At 29.1% G+C, this 14,153-nt stretch overlaps 1 protein-coding gene across 1 annotated transcript in view; it reads left to right on the top strand.

Moving 5' to 3' along the window:
* Positions 1-14,153, top strand: part of LOC126756229 (mucin-19) — a 535,736-nt gene that overhangs the window by 509,520 nt on the left and 12,063 nt on the right. The window contains 2 exon segments of the mRNA XM_050469149.1: positions 9,120-9,404; positions 11,759-11,800. Of these exon segments, the coding sequence (XP_050325106.1) occupies positions 9,120-9,404; positions 11,759-11,800 (327 nt within the window).

The following is a 14,153-nucleotide window of genomic DNA, read 5'->3' as shown; positions in this document are numbered from 1 at the left end:
CCCTGCATTTATATGCCCCTCTATACTTGTTTTTGTGTCAAAACGCCTATACGCTTACATTACCCCGATGCAGCGCTGCCCCACAACAGGCTTTGCTCCCTTGATTTAACTTAGTTCTTTTCGTTTTAGTTGAATATTTGTAATAAACAATTGCATATAAAGAATGTGTCGAAAAATAGTAAAATAAACAGCATAACCTCCATATTCGAAATTGATTTTATATAAAAATATATTTAATATATTTTGATATATTAAGAATTTAAGTCCTATATTTAAATACATTGCTGGTAGTTGTTTATATAGACCCTTTATTAGTTTAAAATATAAAAATATATCGTAGAGTTTTAAAAACATTTTAGCAAGTTGAGAATAGTAAGTTTTAGCATAAAAAACCAAAGATAAAAAAATAAATACTCTTAGTTACTACAGAGCTCGTGAACTACAAAGCATCACAAATACACTATTGGCTGTTCGAAGCATTATTTATTTAAATTATGTTATCACTATTATTGTAACTAAATGTGAGCAGTAGCAACAATACAAATACATATCAAATTTGTCATACAATTATTACTAAAGTGTATGCTATAAAGTTGCTTAAGTTTATTTAATACTTCATAGTGAAAATTTTGAAATTAGCAAAACAAGAAAGTATAAACATATGTATATAAGTGTGCTATAATTATTAAAGCAAAAGCTATGAACATATTAAAAGCAACAAATTGCTGTGTAAATGAATAAAAACCCTAAAGTTTCCCATATATGAGTTGCTATAAATTTTAAGGCACATAATTTCCCGGGTTAAATGAATTATCAGCTTTCTCGTAGCAACTGAAACACAAATCTACAAACAATTAAGTGGCTATAATTTTTATAGCACATTTTATCCTGCTTTTATGAAAGAATAGGCTCAAAAAAAAGCAAAAACACAAACACATAGATCCACGAATATTTGATTTGCTATAATTTATATAGCAAAATTGTGTCTGCATAAATAAAACAACATGTTCAGCAAAGCAACAGAAACACACACAATGCTTTTTATTAAACTTCCACACCACTTTACTCAAGCTACAACATATTTTTGGATTCTATACACATCAACACAGATAATTAAAACTTACAATTAAAACAAAAATAAACCACTAAAGGTTTTGCTGTGAAAATTATACATACGTACATATATACATATACACGTCACGTGCGTCGTACTCTGTTCAATGGTCGACCGACAACCAAGCAAAATAAAATCTTAAAATAAATATAATCACAACGCTAATGAAATACGAATGCACCAACAAAATGTAATACGCATACCTAATAACAATTACAAGAAAATTAAGTGCCAAAGGCAAACATTTCAACGACCTTTTATCGGCAGGCGGAAGTGACCCAAATACAGCAGCGGAATTTCAAGTAAAGCCGAATATACCAAAAAAATGAGAATCACATAAAAATTCCATTAAAGCCAACTCAAACCCAAATTTAGCATGACGCACCGCAGTGAAGAAAAAATCACGTACAATTGCCGCAAATGTGATTTGCCTTTATAGCGCCTTGAGATATGAAGCAAATCATCCAAAAACCAAATAATAAGGACGCACACGCACACCTATGCAAAGTAACCTACACGACGGCGACTAAGTGAAGGGGCTGACAATCGCGCGTGAGGACAGCTTAGGTGACGGCTCAACGCCTTTGGCGTAAAATTAACCAAAAAAGCCACAAATTTCCGACGCCCAAAGCGTGTCGCATGCGAAAGGAAATGTAGAACGAGTTGCCTGTTGCCTGCCGCTGATGATGAAACGCGAAAATATATGTATACGTGGAAGATTTGCCACGTGCTGTGTGTGCGCGCACACACATACGTTAAGGGCTTACTGAGCTGCAGAAAGGCAACCGACATCCAGCGTACTCGAGGGCGTACAGCAACAGCGAAATTAATCCGCACATAACATATTAACAGGAGTGCGCGCGGGTCACTGCTTGGCAGAGAGTTAAACGCTGGGTTAACACTTTTAAGCCATTTAAATGCAAATTAACGCAAAAATATCGCGCACATACATACTCATATACTCACATACATACTCGTGCACACACACATACAGACAGTGTTGTTTGAAAGCAAGAATATTGCTAGCGCTCTAACACAAATACCATGCGCGCGCTATTTCGGTATACACTAAGCTACGTGGCCACTCGAATTTTTGTACGCTTAGCGCGACTGCGCCTATAAGTATGCTAAGCCAGTTTTTTAAAACTCTCATAAATAAGCCGCGGTAACTAGCACTGGCACACCAAGAGCTTGGGTTAAGTGGGCGACTTGTTCTCTAGCGGTAGGGCGGCTGTAAATTGCAGTGTTAAAAGGATTAAGCTCGCAACTCGAGTTGGCCGCGAGTTAGTAACACTGTTATACCTTTTTTTGTTGTTCAAGAGTAAGTAAGTTCTTTTTCGCGCAGATAAACGGACTATGAGGTTTCGCAAAGCAAACTCCCGTTTTTATAATGTGAAAATTTTTGTTTAAAATAAAATTTTGCTGTACCGAATTTGTACGCAACAACGATAATAATAAAATGCGCAAATAAGTAAGAAAGTGAAAAGATATACTATATATATGTATATATATATGTGGCAACACCATAAATAATAATTAATTTTTAATTATCAATGCAACCATGCGTTTTGACATTTTGTTTATCCTTTATTCTATTCTATTTTACGTAGTTTTGATATGTCAATAAATCTTCCTTTGTCTACATCAACTGTTAAGCAAGTAGCACGTGGCTTCAATCGCATTACTACATTGATGACCCCAGACAAAAAAAGATATTTTTAATACGTTTAAATTCCGAAAGTGATTAAAACGAGATCATCGGCGGATACTAATAGCGACGTGAAACAGCTTCCACTGCAAAATACTCCACCACTACTACCGGCGATGTCTGAGGTAGAGGTCTGAGTAGAAAAAGGAAGATTTATTGACATATCAAAACTACGCACAATAGAATAGAATAAATAATAAACAAAAGGTCAAAACGCATGGTTGCATTGAGAATTAAAAATTAATTATTATTTATGGGGTTGCCACATATATGTATATGGAATAGTTATAAGTATTCATATGCAACAACAACAACATTTTAACTAGTAACACTAGACAGTCATTTTGCGACTGTGCTGTTAGAGATGGTTTTTTGCTAATTTTGGGTGGCTAAAACCGAAAATGATAGTACAAATTTCTTAACACGGAGAATTTTTTACGTTGTAGAGGGGTGTAGGGGTCAAACCACCATTTCATTTTAACAGCTGCACATGATTCAAAATTTTGGATTCAAATTCGTAATCGGAACACTTCAAGTACTCCACAGACCTCTAAGCAAATCAGTCTGAAAATTTTCCTTCCGATTTGTTGAGTAAAAAAGTCCACCTACTGTTTACCCGATTACTTATCGGATTTAATCTATACTAATATTATAAAAAGGAAAGAGAAACTGAACTTTTTTGATTCTTGATTCTTTCACCGGTGAATATAGGCTATATAATATTTTCAAAAAAGCTAAAGTCCTTAATATAACACCAGCAATGTGACCCAAGGCGTAAAAAGAAATTCTTTACATAGCGTGCACTAGGAATACTATAGAATATAGAACAAAATAATGTACCAGCACTTTACAGAATATATAGTTTTCTACAAAAAATGTGTAATTGTTACAGTTAAATGACAATAAATGTTATTTTATTTAAAAAATAATAAAAATTAAAATTTCGCCTATTTGTACCTTGGTATTAATCCTTCTCAGAATTAATGTTCGATTCATATTCAGGACTGAGCCATAACCTTTATATAACATTTTCAATTATTTGATTCAGACATGCCGTGTAACAGATGTCACGAATGTAACATGTAAATATTAGAGAAAAGTCGATGGTGAGCGACAACCCGTTCGGCTAGGCTGCAACTTAATATGCGAGGTTAGGCCGCGGAAGGGAGTCAATGTCATGAAAAGAAAAGCAACGCGGCTCAACTCTCCCAGTTGGCTCCCTATCAAACGATCCTGTGCGGAATTGAATATAAATAATAATTCATATCGTCTATATGAGGACCGCTTTCCCCAAGCGGTACAAGTGGTATGACAAATGAAGTGATCTGCTAGTTCATAAATTAAGTCTGTTAGTATAGATGTTGTATTTTCAAAGTTTTTGCTTTGTGTTTAATAAAAATAATGTATACCACTGAACAAAAACAAAAAGAAAATATAAATGGAAAGTTGCAAAAGTATAATTCGAGTTAAAAATTGTCTCGCATTGTTGCAGATTATGAACAAATAAACTAAGTGGAACTTGAGAACTATTTTTCAGAAATACCATTGAAAGTAAACATCACAAATATAACTATAGTTTGGCCCTGAACGCAGAGAGAGTAGGAACTTGCACGCAATGGGTCCATCTTGGCACCAATTTTTTTATAACATTTGGATTTATTTGCAAACAAAAATGGATTATTGAATATTTAAAAATATTTGTTAGCTTAATGTTCTGAAAAAAATATTGTCAAAATAAACAAGAAATTTGAAATACAAAAATATTAAACTATTAGGTATTTGTTAGAAAGGGTTAAAAAAAATATTGTAAAAAAGTATTAAAAATTACGTACTGTAAAATAACACATATTTTATAAACAAAATATATATTTTATACATGTTTATATATTTTGTATAGAAAAAAATATAAAAAAAGTATATTATATATATATATTATTTAAATAAAAAAAATATATAAAAATTAAAACCAAAATAGAAAGAGGTATATTTTAAACATATTTTTCATAAAAACACAAAAGCATTGTATTTATATTTACTATAAAAAATTGTTATTATTTATATTTTCAATTCGACAACTAAACAGTTTTTTAACTGCAACGATGCATCGGTAGGTATGCGACAAAAAAGAGAAAAACGAAAAATATAAATAAAAGAAAAATTAGTTAAAGTAAAAAATATTCCAATACAATTAGCTAAAAAAAATTTATTAGGAACTGTAAAACACTGAAAAATAAATAAAACAAATCATATACGTTTTATTTAGAAAACAAAGTGTAACAGCGGATTAGTTGCAACTGTGAACTATCGTTAAAATCATTTATTTTTGTTTTTTTTATCCTTTTGAAAAAAATATATCTTAAAAAAAATATTTTTCATATATGGAAAAACTTATTATAAAATTTTTTTTATCTTTTCTATAACGGTTTTACCTTTACTTTTATAAAGAAAAATGTAAGTCTAAAATATTTAAAATAGGAAAGTTTTTTCAAAAGAACTTTATTATATTTTGAAAAAAATTGCATTTTTTTATATTCTTTTTTTAACCTTTTTTCATTTAATTAAAAGAAAAAGAATTTTTATATTTAAAAAAAAAAAATTATCTTAAAAAAATATATATATAAAAATATTTATATTTTATATTTGTTTTTTAAACTTTTTGTTAACAAAAAAATTCATTTCTTTCTTCTTTAAAGAAAAAGTTTGAACTTTATTTAAAAAGTAAAAATATATTACAGCAGTTACACGATATACATATATTTATAGGCCATTATTTATTACTTACTTTAACCCAACAAAAAGATACGAATGTGTGATCAAAAGTGAATTGGCGTTAATTGGTAAATATTATTGGCTGCACAGAGTTAAAGGCCAAGGAGTCTACATAAATCCTTGCCAAAAGCTGGATTTTGTTGTATCTTCAAGAGACTTAATTCCATATTTTATTGTAAGTTTTTAGTTTTTTATGAGAAACTTATACAAATATTTTTATTTTATAAACTCTTTTATAAAGCAAGTTTTCTATTTAATACATATGTCTAAAAATATATATTTTATAAAATACAACTCTACGCACACACAATATATTTTCAATTCCAATCTACACATCTTTATGCTTAGTATAATTCATATGATAAGCCTAAGTTAGATTTTAAGCTCAGGACACGCCAAACAAATAGCTTTAAGCTTCATCTTTACTAACTTACTTGCACAATTGCACACAATTCTAATCATAAACACAATATTTTACATAATCACTTAACGCATAACTGCATTTTAACTCAAAACACTGAAATGTATAATAAAATGGCTGTCTAAAAAGCTTTTTTACTACTAAGAATTGATTTCGAAAGCTTTTGCAGCTTTTTAACGCATTTCTTACAGCATTCATTTCGGCTTAAAAATATATAATTTTAAATATTTTATTTCATGTTATGTATATAACTAATGAACAGATTATTTTATATTCAATAACTTCAAACCTTTATTTATATACTTTTTATGAAGTGTTTCCTCAATGAAATTTTTTTTAAGTTTCAATTTTATATGTTTACACAACATTTTGTTACCAGGTTAGGCATTTAGAAAACACAAGAGAACTTATTGCATCTTTGCTTACAAAAGTTAGAGACTATATGGTGCAGTGTGCTTTGAAAGCTTTCACTGACAGGTTTTTCAAAAAATTAGCTGCTTACTCTATTCTTACTCTTCCTTCACTATAACTATATTTCAAACATAATAAATATAGGTGGCAATTAAAAGTTAGAAAGCTAAGATCGTACGTAAATTTTCGAGTGCTTTAAGAGTTTTCTCCACCAATTTCCAAAAGCTTAATACATGTAACCGATTATCTCGAGCATTTCTAAGCTTCTTTAATTTATAAGAAAGCTATTCGTGAAATCAGTTTAAGAAAACTTAATATTGGTGAAAGTTCATAATCACTCTAAATGTTTCAAAAGCTATCGCACCAAATACCAAACTTTCAGGAAGCGAAACAATATCGTTTGAGCTTTTCCTGACAATTCTATGCGAAAAAGAAGCTGACTTAGCAAGATCTATACAATAATGGTGAATGTTTAAGTTACAATATTAGAAATGAATTCTTGTTTTTAAAGGCTTTGGAAGCTTTTTACTGTTATCAATTTTTTTTTATATACAACAATTTTTTATGTATAACGGAAACTAACTATAAATAGCGCGCATGGTATAAACAAAGATTTAGTCTTGGAAGATAACTTCTCACAAAAGCTATCCTTTCAAATATAAAAGCTCATCAGTACAAAATTGCTTATAATCATATTTCATATATCACAGATTATCAGAATATATTTCTGATTATTTTAATAAATTCTCAAGGCCTTTCAAAACAAAGAGCACCCATAAGATATGAGGTATTTTTGAACAATCAACATAAGTGAAAGCTTTAAATATTCCTGCAAATCACACAAGTATTAATAAATCAGATTCGATGAAATATTGAATATATAAGTTATTTAAGTGTTAAATTAATCTTTTTTGAATAATTAAAACCATAAAAAATTTACAGTTAATACACCTGCACTCACAGACATACTTATATATTTTATTCATAATTATTTTACACATAAAATTTCTTAATAACTTCTAAGTACTTAATACAATAACGAGAACAAACAAGAAAACCAACAAAAATTTGTTTCTTTTTTCTTTTATTTTTTTCATTTCGTATTCGTACTTCTTAATTTCCTGTTATCACGCGCGCGTCCTACTCGGCACTCATAAATGTATGCTTCGTTGAATGATGGTCTGCGGACAAAATTATGCACGCACGCAAACACATGCACACTTTTTATAAATTTTCAAACACTTACACCTACTTCACACGCACACATGCACTTATGTGAACTGATGACTCGGACTGCAACAAAATAAAAAACGATCGTCAAAACAAATTTGCATAACAAATTATGTGATAAATTTAAAATACAAAAAAAAATAAAAATTAATTAAACTTAAAAAATTAAATAATTAAAATAAAAAATTTTAAAAATTAAATAATTATTTCAAATTTAAACATATAAAAAATATTAATTAAAATGAAAAAAAAAAATTAAAATATTATAAAAAAAATTAATTAATATTTAAAAAATTATTTGAACAAAATAAAAAAAAATTAAAAATGAAATTAAATTAAATTAAAACTATTAAAACAAATGTAAAAAATTAAAAAAATTGCATAATGAATAAAATTAAAATAATTGTTTTTTTTATTAAAATATTAAAAAAACAAAATTTAAACCCCATATTTAATAACAACTTTCTTTTTGTGTAAACAATTTCTAAACATTTTTTTTATTTTACAATAATTTAACAATATAAAATACCAAATAATTTATTATTTATTTATTTTTTAATAAAAAATTTAAACAACATTAAAAAATTAATTAATTAAAATTTAAAATTAAATTTAAAAAAATATTATGAAAATAAATAACATTAAAATAAAATGAAATAAAACTATTATAATAAATTTAAAATAATAAACAAATAATCAACAATATTTAAACAAATAATAATATTTTCCAATTTCTTATTGATTTTATTGCAATTTTCACTTCAACTATTTTTAATATTTGATTTCAAAAATTTTCTCTTCAATTCGAAAAAAAATCATTTATTTGATTTATTTTGAACAAATTCACTCATTATTCTTTTAAAAACGACATATATATCCGTAATATAACCATTTAATTTTGAATTGACCGAATACGAAAACTTAATTGTGCTTAATGAACCGAAATAATTTCTGCGATTTATTGCGCGAACGTCAAAATTCCAAAATACATAATATACGCTTATGACATTGAAAAATTACTGCCACGTACACGCCAAACGCGAACAACAAATAACACTAACAACAACATCAAACAATTTGTGTAAAACGCAAAATTAATTGATTGTCATTGTGTTGAATGCGCCATTAACGTACATATTACTTTTATTGTTGTGTTTGGGCAAAATTCGCTGATGTCGCAAATCAACCACGAAAATATTTAAAAAAAATAATAATTAATTTAAAAAATATGATAAATTCAAAAATTGCAATAAATTTAAAAATTGATAAATAATTACAAAAAATTAATTACCTATACGAAATTGCCTACCGTTATGATACAAACAATATAATAAAACGACAATACAACACCACAATGTACACAAACACAAATACTCACAAAACTCACCTGTGGTCGCCTTTGCATTGCAACTGTCTGACCGACGGACACCTTAAACATTGCTCTTAACAACAACAACAACAAACAGCACCATCATTCGACCACTAACATGCCGTCGTCAGCTGCCGTCGTCGCTGCCGCAGCCGCTGCTGCCCAACAGCAGGCCGCCCAAGCTCAGGTCCAGGCTCAGGGCACAACGCAGACGAACGCCGCCAATGCTGCTGCCGTCGCCGCTGCCGCTGCACTCGCTATGGGTGCCGCAGGCGGTGGTGTGGGAGCGAGCGCTGGCGCTCATCATGCACAGCATCATCATCATCATCAACTGGAAGTGGGCAAGAAACGTGCCGCCGCGGACAATGACATGTTACAACTGGTATTTGTTCTTCTATTTCTTCACTTTGTGTTGTTTTTGTTATTCGTTTCTATTTTTTGTGTTTTTTGTTTTTCGTTTCATTTAACTTCAATTAAAATTGTTGCGTTGCAATAACTTAATATACATTTATGCATATATATTTATATGGAATTATTTTTTCCATATTGTATTTGTATTTGTAAACGTTTTGTTGTTTAGTTACATAATTTTCAAATTAAGTGAATATTAAGAACTTCAGCTTGAAGCCTTATTTTTATTAAAAATTTATTTCATAATTAAAAAAAATATTATTAATTAAATATTTTTTTTAAATTAATTGTCATTAATTAATTCAATTTTCTTTTAGTTTTATAATTTTAATTTTTTTTGCCAGAAATAATCTCATAACTTACACAAGTTCACCCACTTAAACATTTAATTTGCATTGATTTGCCAGCTGGTGTGTGTTCGGCATAGCATACTTTTCAGCGCATGCTCAACTGCTTTTACTGTATCTTCTTTTGCCTAAAGCTTAAAGCATTTTTTTCTTTTTCATATGTTTTATTTTTACTCCTCTCCCTTCAATAATGTTTAAATCACAACCGATTTTTAAAATGCAAAAGTGGAAATCGAAAAAAATATAAAAAGATGATGAAAAATATATATAAATATTTGAAAACACGGTTTAAAAAAATTCTCGAAATTTTCACATTTTTTATAAAAAGTCGACTACTGAGCTTCGATAAGAGAAAGCTTGCTCTAGCTGTATAAGTGCACCACAGCACTAAAGGCATTTAACGTAATGTAAATATTAAATAACGAGCGAAGGTCTCGTAATAAAGTTTTGAGGAAGCTCTTAGCTTATACAAGCTAAACGCTGCTAAGTCGTATTTGGTCGTTTAGTGCTTTAAATGGAAATAGTGTTATCTAATTTTTTTCTAAATTATTACAAAATTCTTACCTACTATGTGTACGCAAACGAGTATTAACTCCTACTAAACCGATAAATCGTCCCTTAATAAAACATAAGCTTTCAACTTACCAAAAAGCCTTCACTAACATTTTTATTCATAAACATTCGGAGATTTTGAAGTCTTTCCACCTAACCTTAATAAGAAAAGCTTACATTTAATGTATCAAAATTGCCGAAAATATTACACCTGCATTGAAGTTGTATTGAAAAGGCCTGCCGAAGCATTCTAAAAGCTTAAACTATTATTCTGGCAGGAGTTTTAAAAGCGAACATCACAAGCTTTAAGATCTCAGTAAAGTGGTGTTTAAATGAATTGTGTACACTAGATTTTAAACCTAAACAGAAAATTTAAAAAAATTGTATGTCATTCAAAACAGCCCCGAAAAAGCTTCGCAAAAGCTTTAAATAATACGGCTTTCACGCACCGCTCTTTTAAACAATAAACCGCAGAGTAGTAGAGTAGTTTACAAGCTTGAAAGCTTTAAGCTTAATGAGAAAAACCTTTACTTCTTAATTTTGTTTTCATATTTTGCAAATTTTTGTTGCCGTTTAGTAAAGCATCAACTAAGACATTAGTGTTCACATTCATAAACAACAACAAGCACTATAAAATAATTTTTCAAAAACACTTAGCGCATACATACTATATAGCATTAAAAAATATATATATTTTTTTAATTTTTTTCCTACACCTAACGGCATTAGTTATTTAAATTACATATAGCTCATACACATACAATCATATGTACGTTTCTATGCGAGTATACATATTGTAGTTTATGTAAAGCTAGTTAATTACATAATAATCTACTTATAACCAAACGAATCATCAAAAATATCACTTAACTAATTTCATGTGTTTTCTTTCTTTCTGTGTATTCTTTTCTTCCACAACGTTTGTTTGCATCATTTGCGTTACTACACAATGTGTGTGATTATTTGTGTTTTATCATCCAAAAACAAATAATAATAATAAAATAAAAACAAAAAATAAAAAATATATAAATATATAAAAAACCTGTACTAACAACAACCATCAACCGAAAATGTTAAATAAAAAACCTATGATAACTGTTAACGATGCCACTTCAATGCCTGCAACCTAACTACTTTTTGCCAATGCAAACATCACCACCACCACCATCACAACTATTACTACTACTACTACTACTACTACTACTACTACTACTACTACTACTACTACTACTATAAAATGCAACTCTGCCTGCATCTACCACCACTACCACTGCCAACTGCTCCTTCTGCTGCAATGTGTCTCCACTGCTGCGCCAACATTTCGGCTGAACGCCTTTCACCTTCTCCAATTTTATCGCAATGAAAAAAATATTTACAAAAACAACTCACTAACAATGCACATTTGTCGCGAACAACCAAAAAATAGATGGATGTTAAAACGGTTGGTTCATTTTACTATGAAAATTTCGTAAGTACTAAACCCGCATTTTTGTGTACCTTTGAAAAGTCCTTCTTACAACTACAACTACATATCTACATTTCGCTTACGTTCAGTTATACTCACTTTCCTCAAATGGAAATATACTTTCTAACTAACTCTTTTACTCTTTCAAGTGGTTGCATACTTTATTTGGACTCTTTTTGTGCATGCATGAATATTTATTACGAAATTATTTATTTGCGATAACACATAAAACAATTTTTTTACAAAAAAACAAAAAAAGCACATACATTTGGTAAGCAAAGTATACTTATGTATGTACGTTTGCAAATAGTGAAACACAAAAAGCTTTAAGTGGTCAGTAGGGTAATCTGGCCTGTTTTTTGACATTTTTTCATAGAAATTTTTATTCTAACAATAAAACTTTTTTCACATATCATGAGGTATGTATATCGTGGAGTGTATAAACAAATTTTTTCGGAATTTTTTATCACATTTGTCGGAGAAATGAGACGCGTTTTTTCACTGGCGGACACGATTTCTTATGTTTGGATCGTCTGAAACAGAAAAACCCAATTTCTTTTTAAAAAGTACGTGAATGGTTATCGTCGCTACTAGATTCATGAAAAAATGTTGATAAATAAAAAAGTAATTAACGTTTTTTTTTTTTGTTTTTAATTTTCCCCTAAATTTTTGTACATAAATTTTGTCATAACATTGTCAATAAATTATAAAAAATATAGGGACGATAGCTAGGCGTTTTGAGAACACTTAACAAAAAAAAATAAGCTAATCGGTTGAGTAGTTCGACCGGAATCATGTCCACCCGTTTAAAAAAGTGTGTTTTGAGAAAAACGCGTTTAAACATCGCTCCGAACGTCGAGCGGTATTACTATTTTTGGGCCTTTTTCGAAACCTTCCAATGTTAAAGTGGGTTTCTACATTAATTCTAAGGATATAAAGGAACAGAAAATGCAAAAAAAAATTTGAAAATAGATTACCCTATTGACCCCTTAAAGCTCCAAAGTCAAGGCAGTAAAAACTCTTATACCTTCAGAATTCACTTCAGAGCTTTAAAGCATAAAAAAGCTCTGCTCTACTTGTTTAAAAAAACGAAACTTTTCGATTGAACTCAGCAAATTAAAAAAAAAAACTTTTGAAAGCTTCAATACTTTTAAAGTTATATTTCAATAACATTCAATAAAGCAATATTTTTAAAAAGAAAAAAAGTTATTACTTTATTTGGTTTGTAAATATTCAAGATAAAAAGGAGCAGTATCTTTTTATATCACCTTTGTAAAAAAGTCCTCCAAAGTCAAGGCAGTAAAAGCTTTAAAGCACTCAGAATTAATAAAAATATTAGCTTTGGAATTTTCAAAATTAATTTTATAAAAGCTTTTGAAAGCTGCAGAATTTTTAAAACTATAAAATGCTCATCTCCAACCCTTCACAAAAGCTTTTGAAAGCTTTAGGACTTCTAAAGCTTTACAAATATATGATTCACCACTTTTATTTAAAATTTTTATATTAAAATAGTATATTATTAGTACTATGTAACGTTTAAAAAATTAATTGAAATTTTAAAAGCTCTGCTTCATTATTAAATGCAAGTTTGTCGTTAAATACGTTAATCGTGGTTTTTTGAAAGCACCAAAGTATATTCATAGCTCTAGAAAACAGCAAAAGCTTTCAAGAAGATGAATTATTTAATATAAAGATCTGAAATCGATGCAATAAAAGTTTTTGAGCCATCAGAATTAACGACGAAATTATACCTAGAACTTTCCATATGAATTGAAAAAAGCTTTTGAAAGCTTAATTACTTTTAAAGCGTTAAAAAGATCTGCTCCATCAGTTTCAAATAAAATCAAAAAAATTGTGTTGAAAAAATATGTGATTAGTATTGTGTAAGACTTAAAAAATTAACTAAAGTTTGAAAAGCTTTGTTTCGCCTGGTTCAAATCAAACGCAAGTATGTCGTTAAAAAATGTTCCTACTATAATGGTTTGAAAAAAAATTCAAAAGCGCCACTTAATTTGAACTCGTTTAGCTAATCGCATACATTTTGCTAAACCTTAAAAAAGTGAAAGCTTTCAAAAAATACGTTTCCAAAAAAGCAAAACACCGAAAGCTTTGATATTGCAAATTGAATCCTAAGACAATGAAAGTTCGTATTGCTAAAAATATCTAAAGGAAGTTTCAGTTTTCCAAAGGTACTCAAAATTGCATTTCCACATATTTAATATTCTTCAAGCTTCCTGTTATTTGTATTAACTTGACATTTTATTTTCATTGTACACTTTTACGCTAGCGATTACTCCGGTTTTTTATAGTTGATCATTAGTTAAGCTATTAGTAGATAAATGTCCCTAGCCAATTT

The sequence above is a fragment of the Bactrocera neohumeralis genome, chromosome 4 (genome assembly GCF_024586455.1).
Source record: "Bactrocera neohumeralis isolate Rockhampton chromosome 4, APGP_CSIRO_Bneo_wtdbg2-racon-allhic-juicebox.fasta_v2, whole genome shotgun sequence".
In the NCBI taxonomy this organism is placed as follows: domain Eukaryota; kingdom Metazoa; phylum Arthropoda; class Insecta; order Diptera; family Tephritidae; genus Bactrocera; species Bactrocera neohumeralis.
Note: the sequence above shows the minus strand (reverse complement) of the source record. Positions and strands in the feature narration are given on the sequence as shown.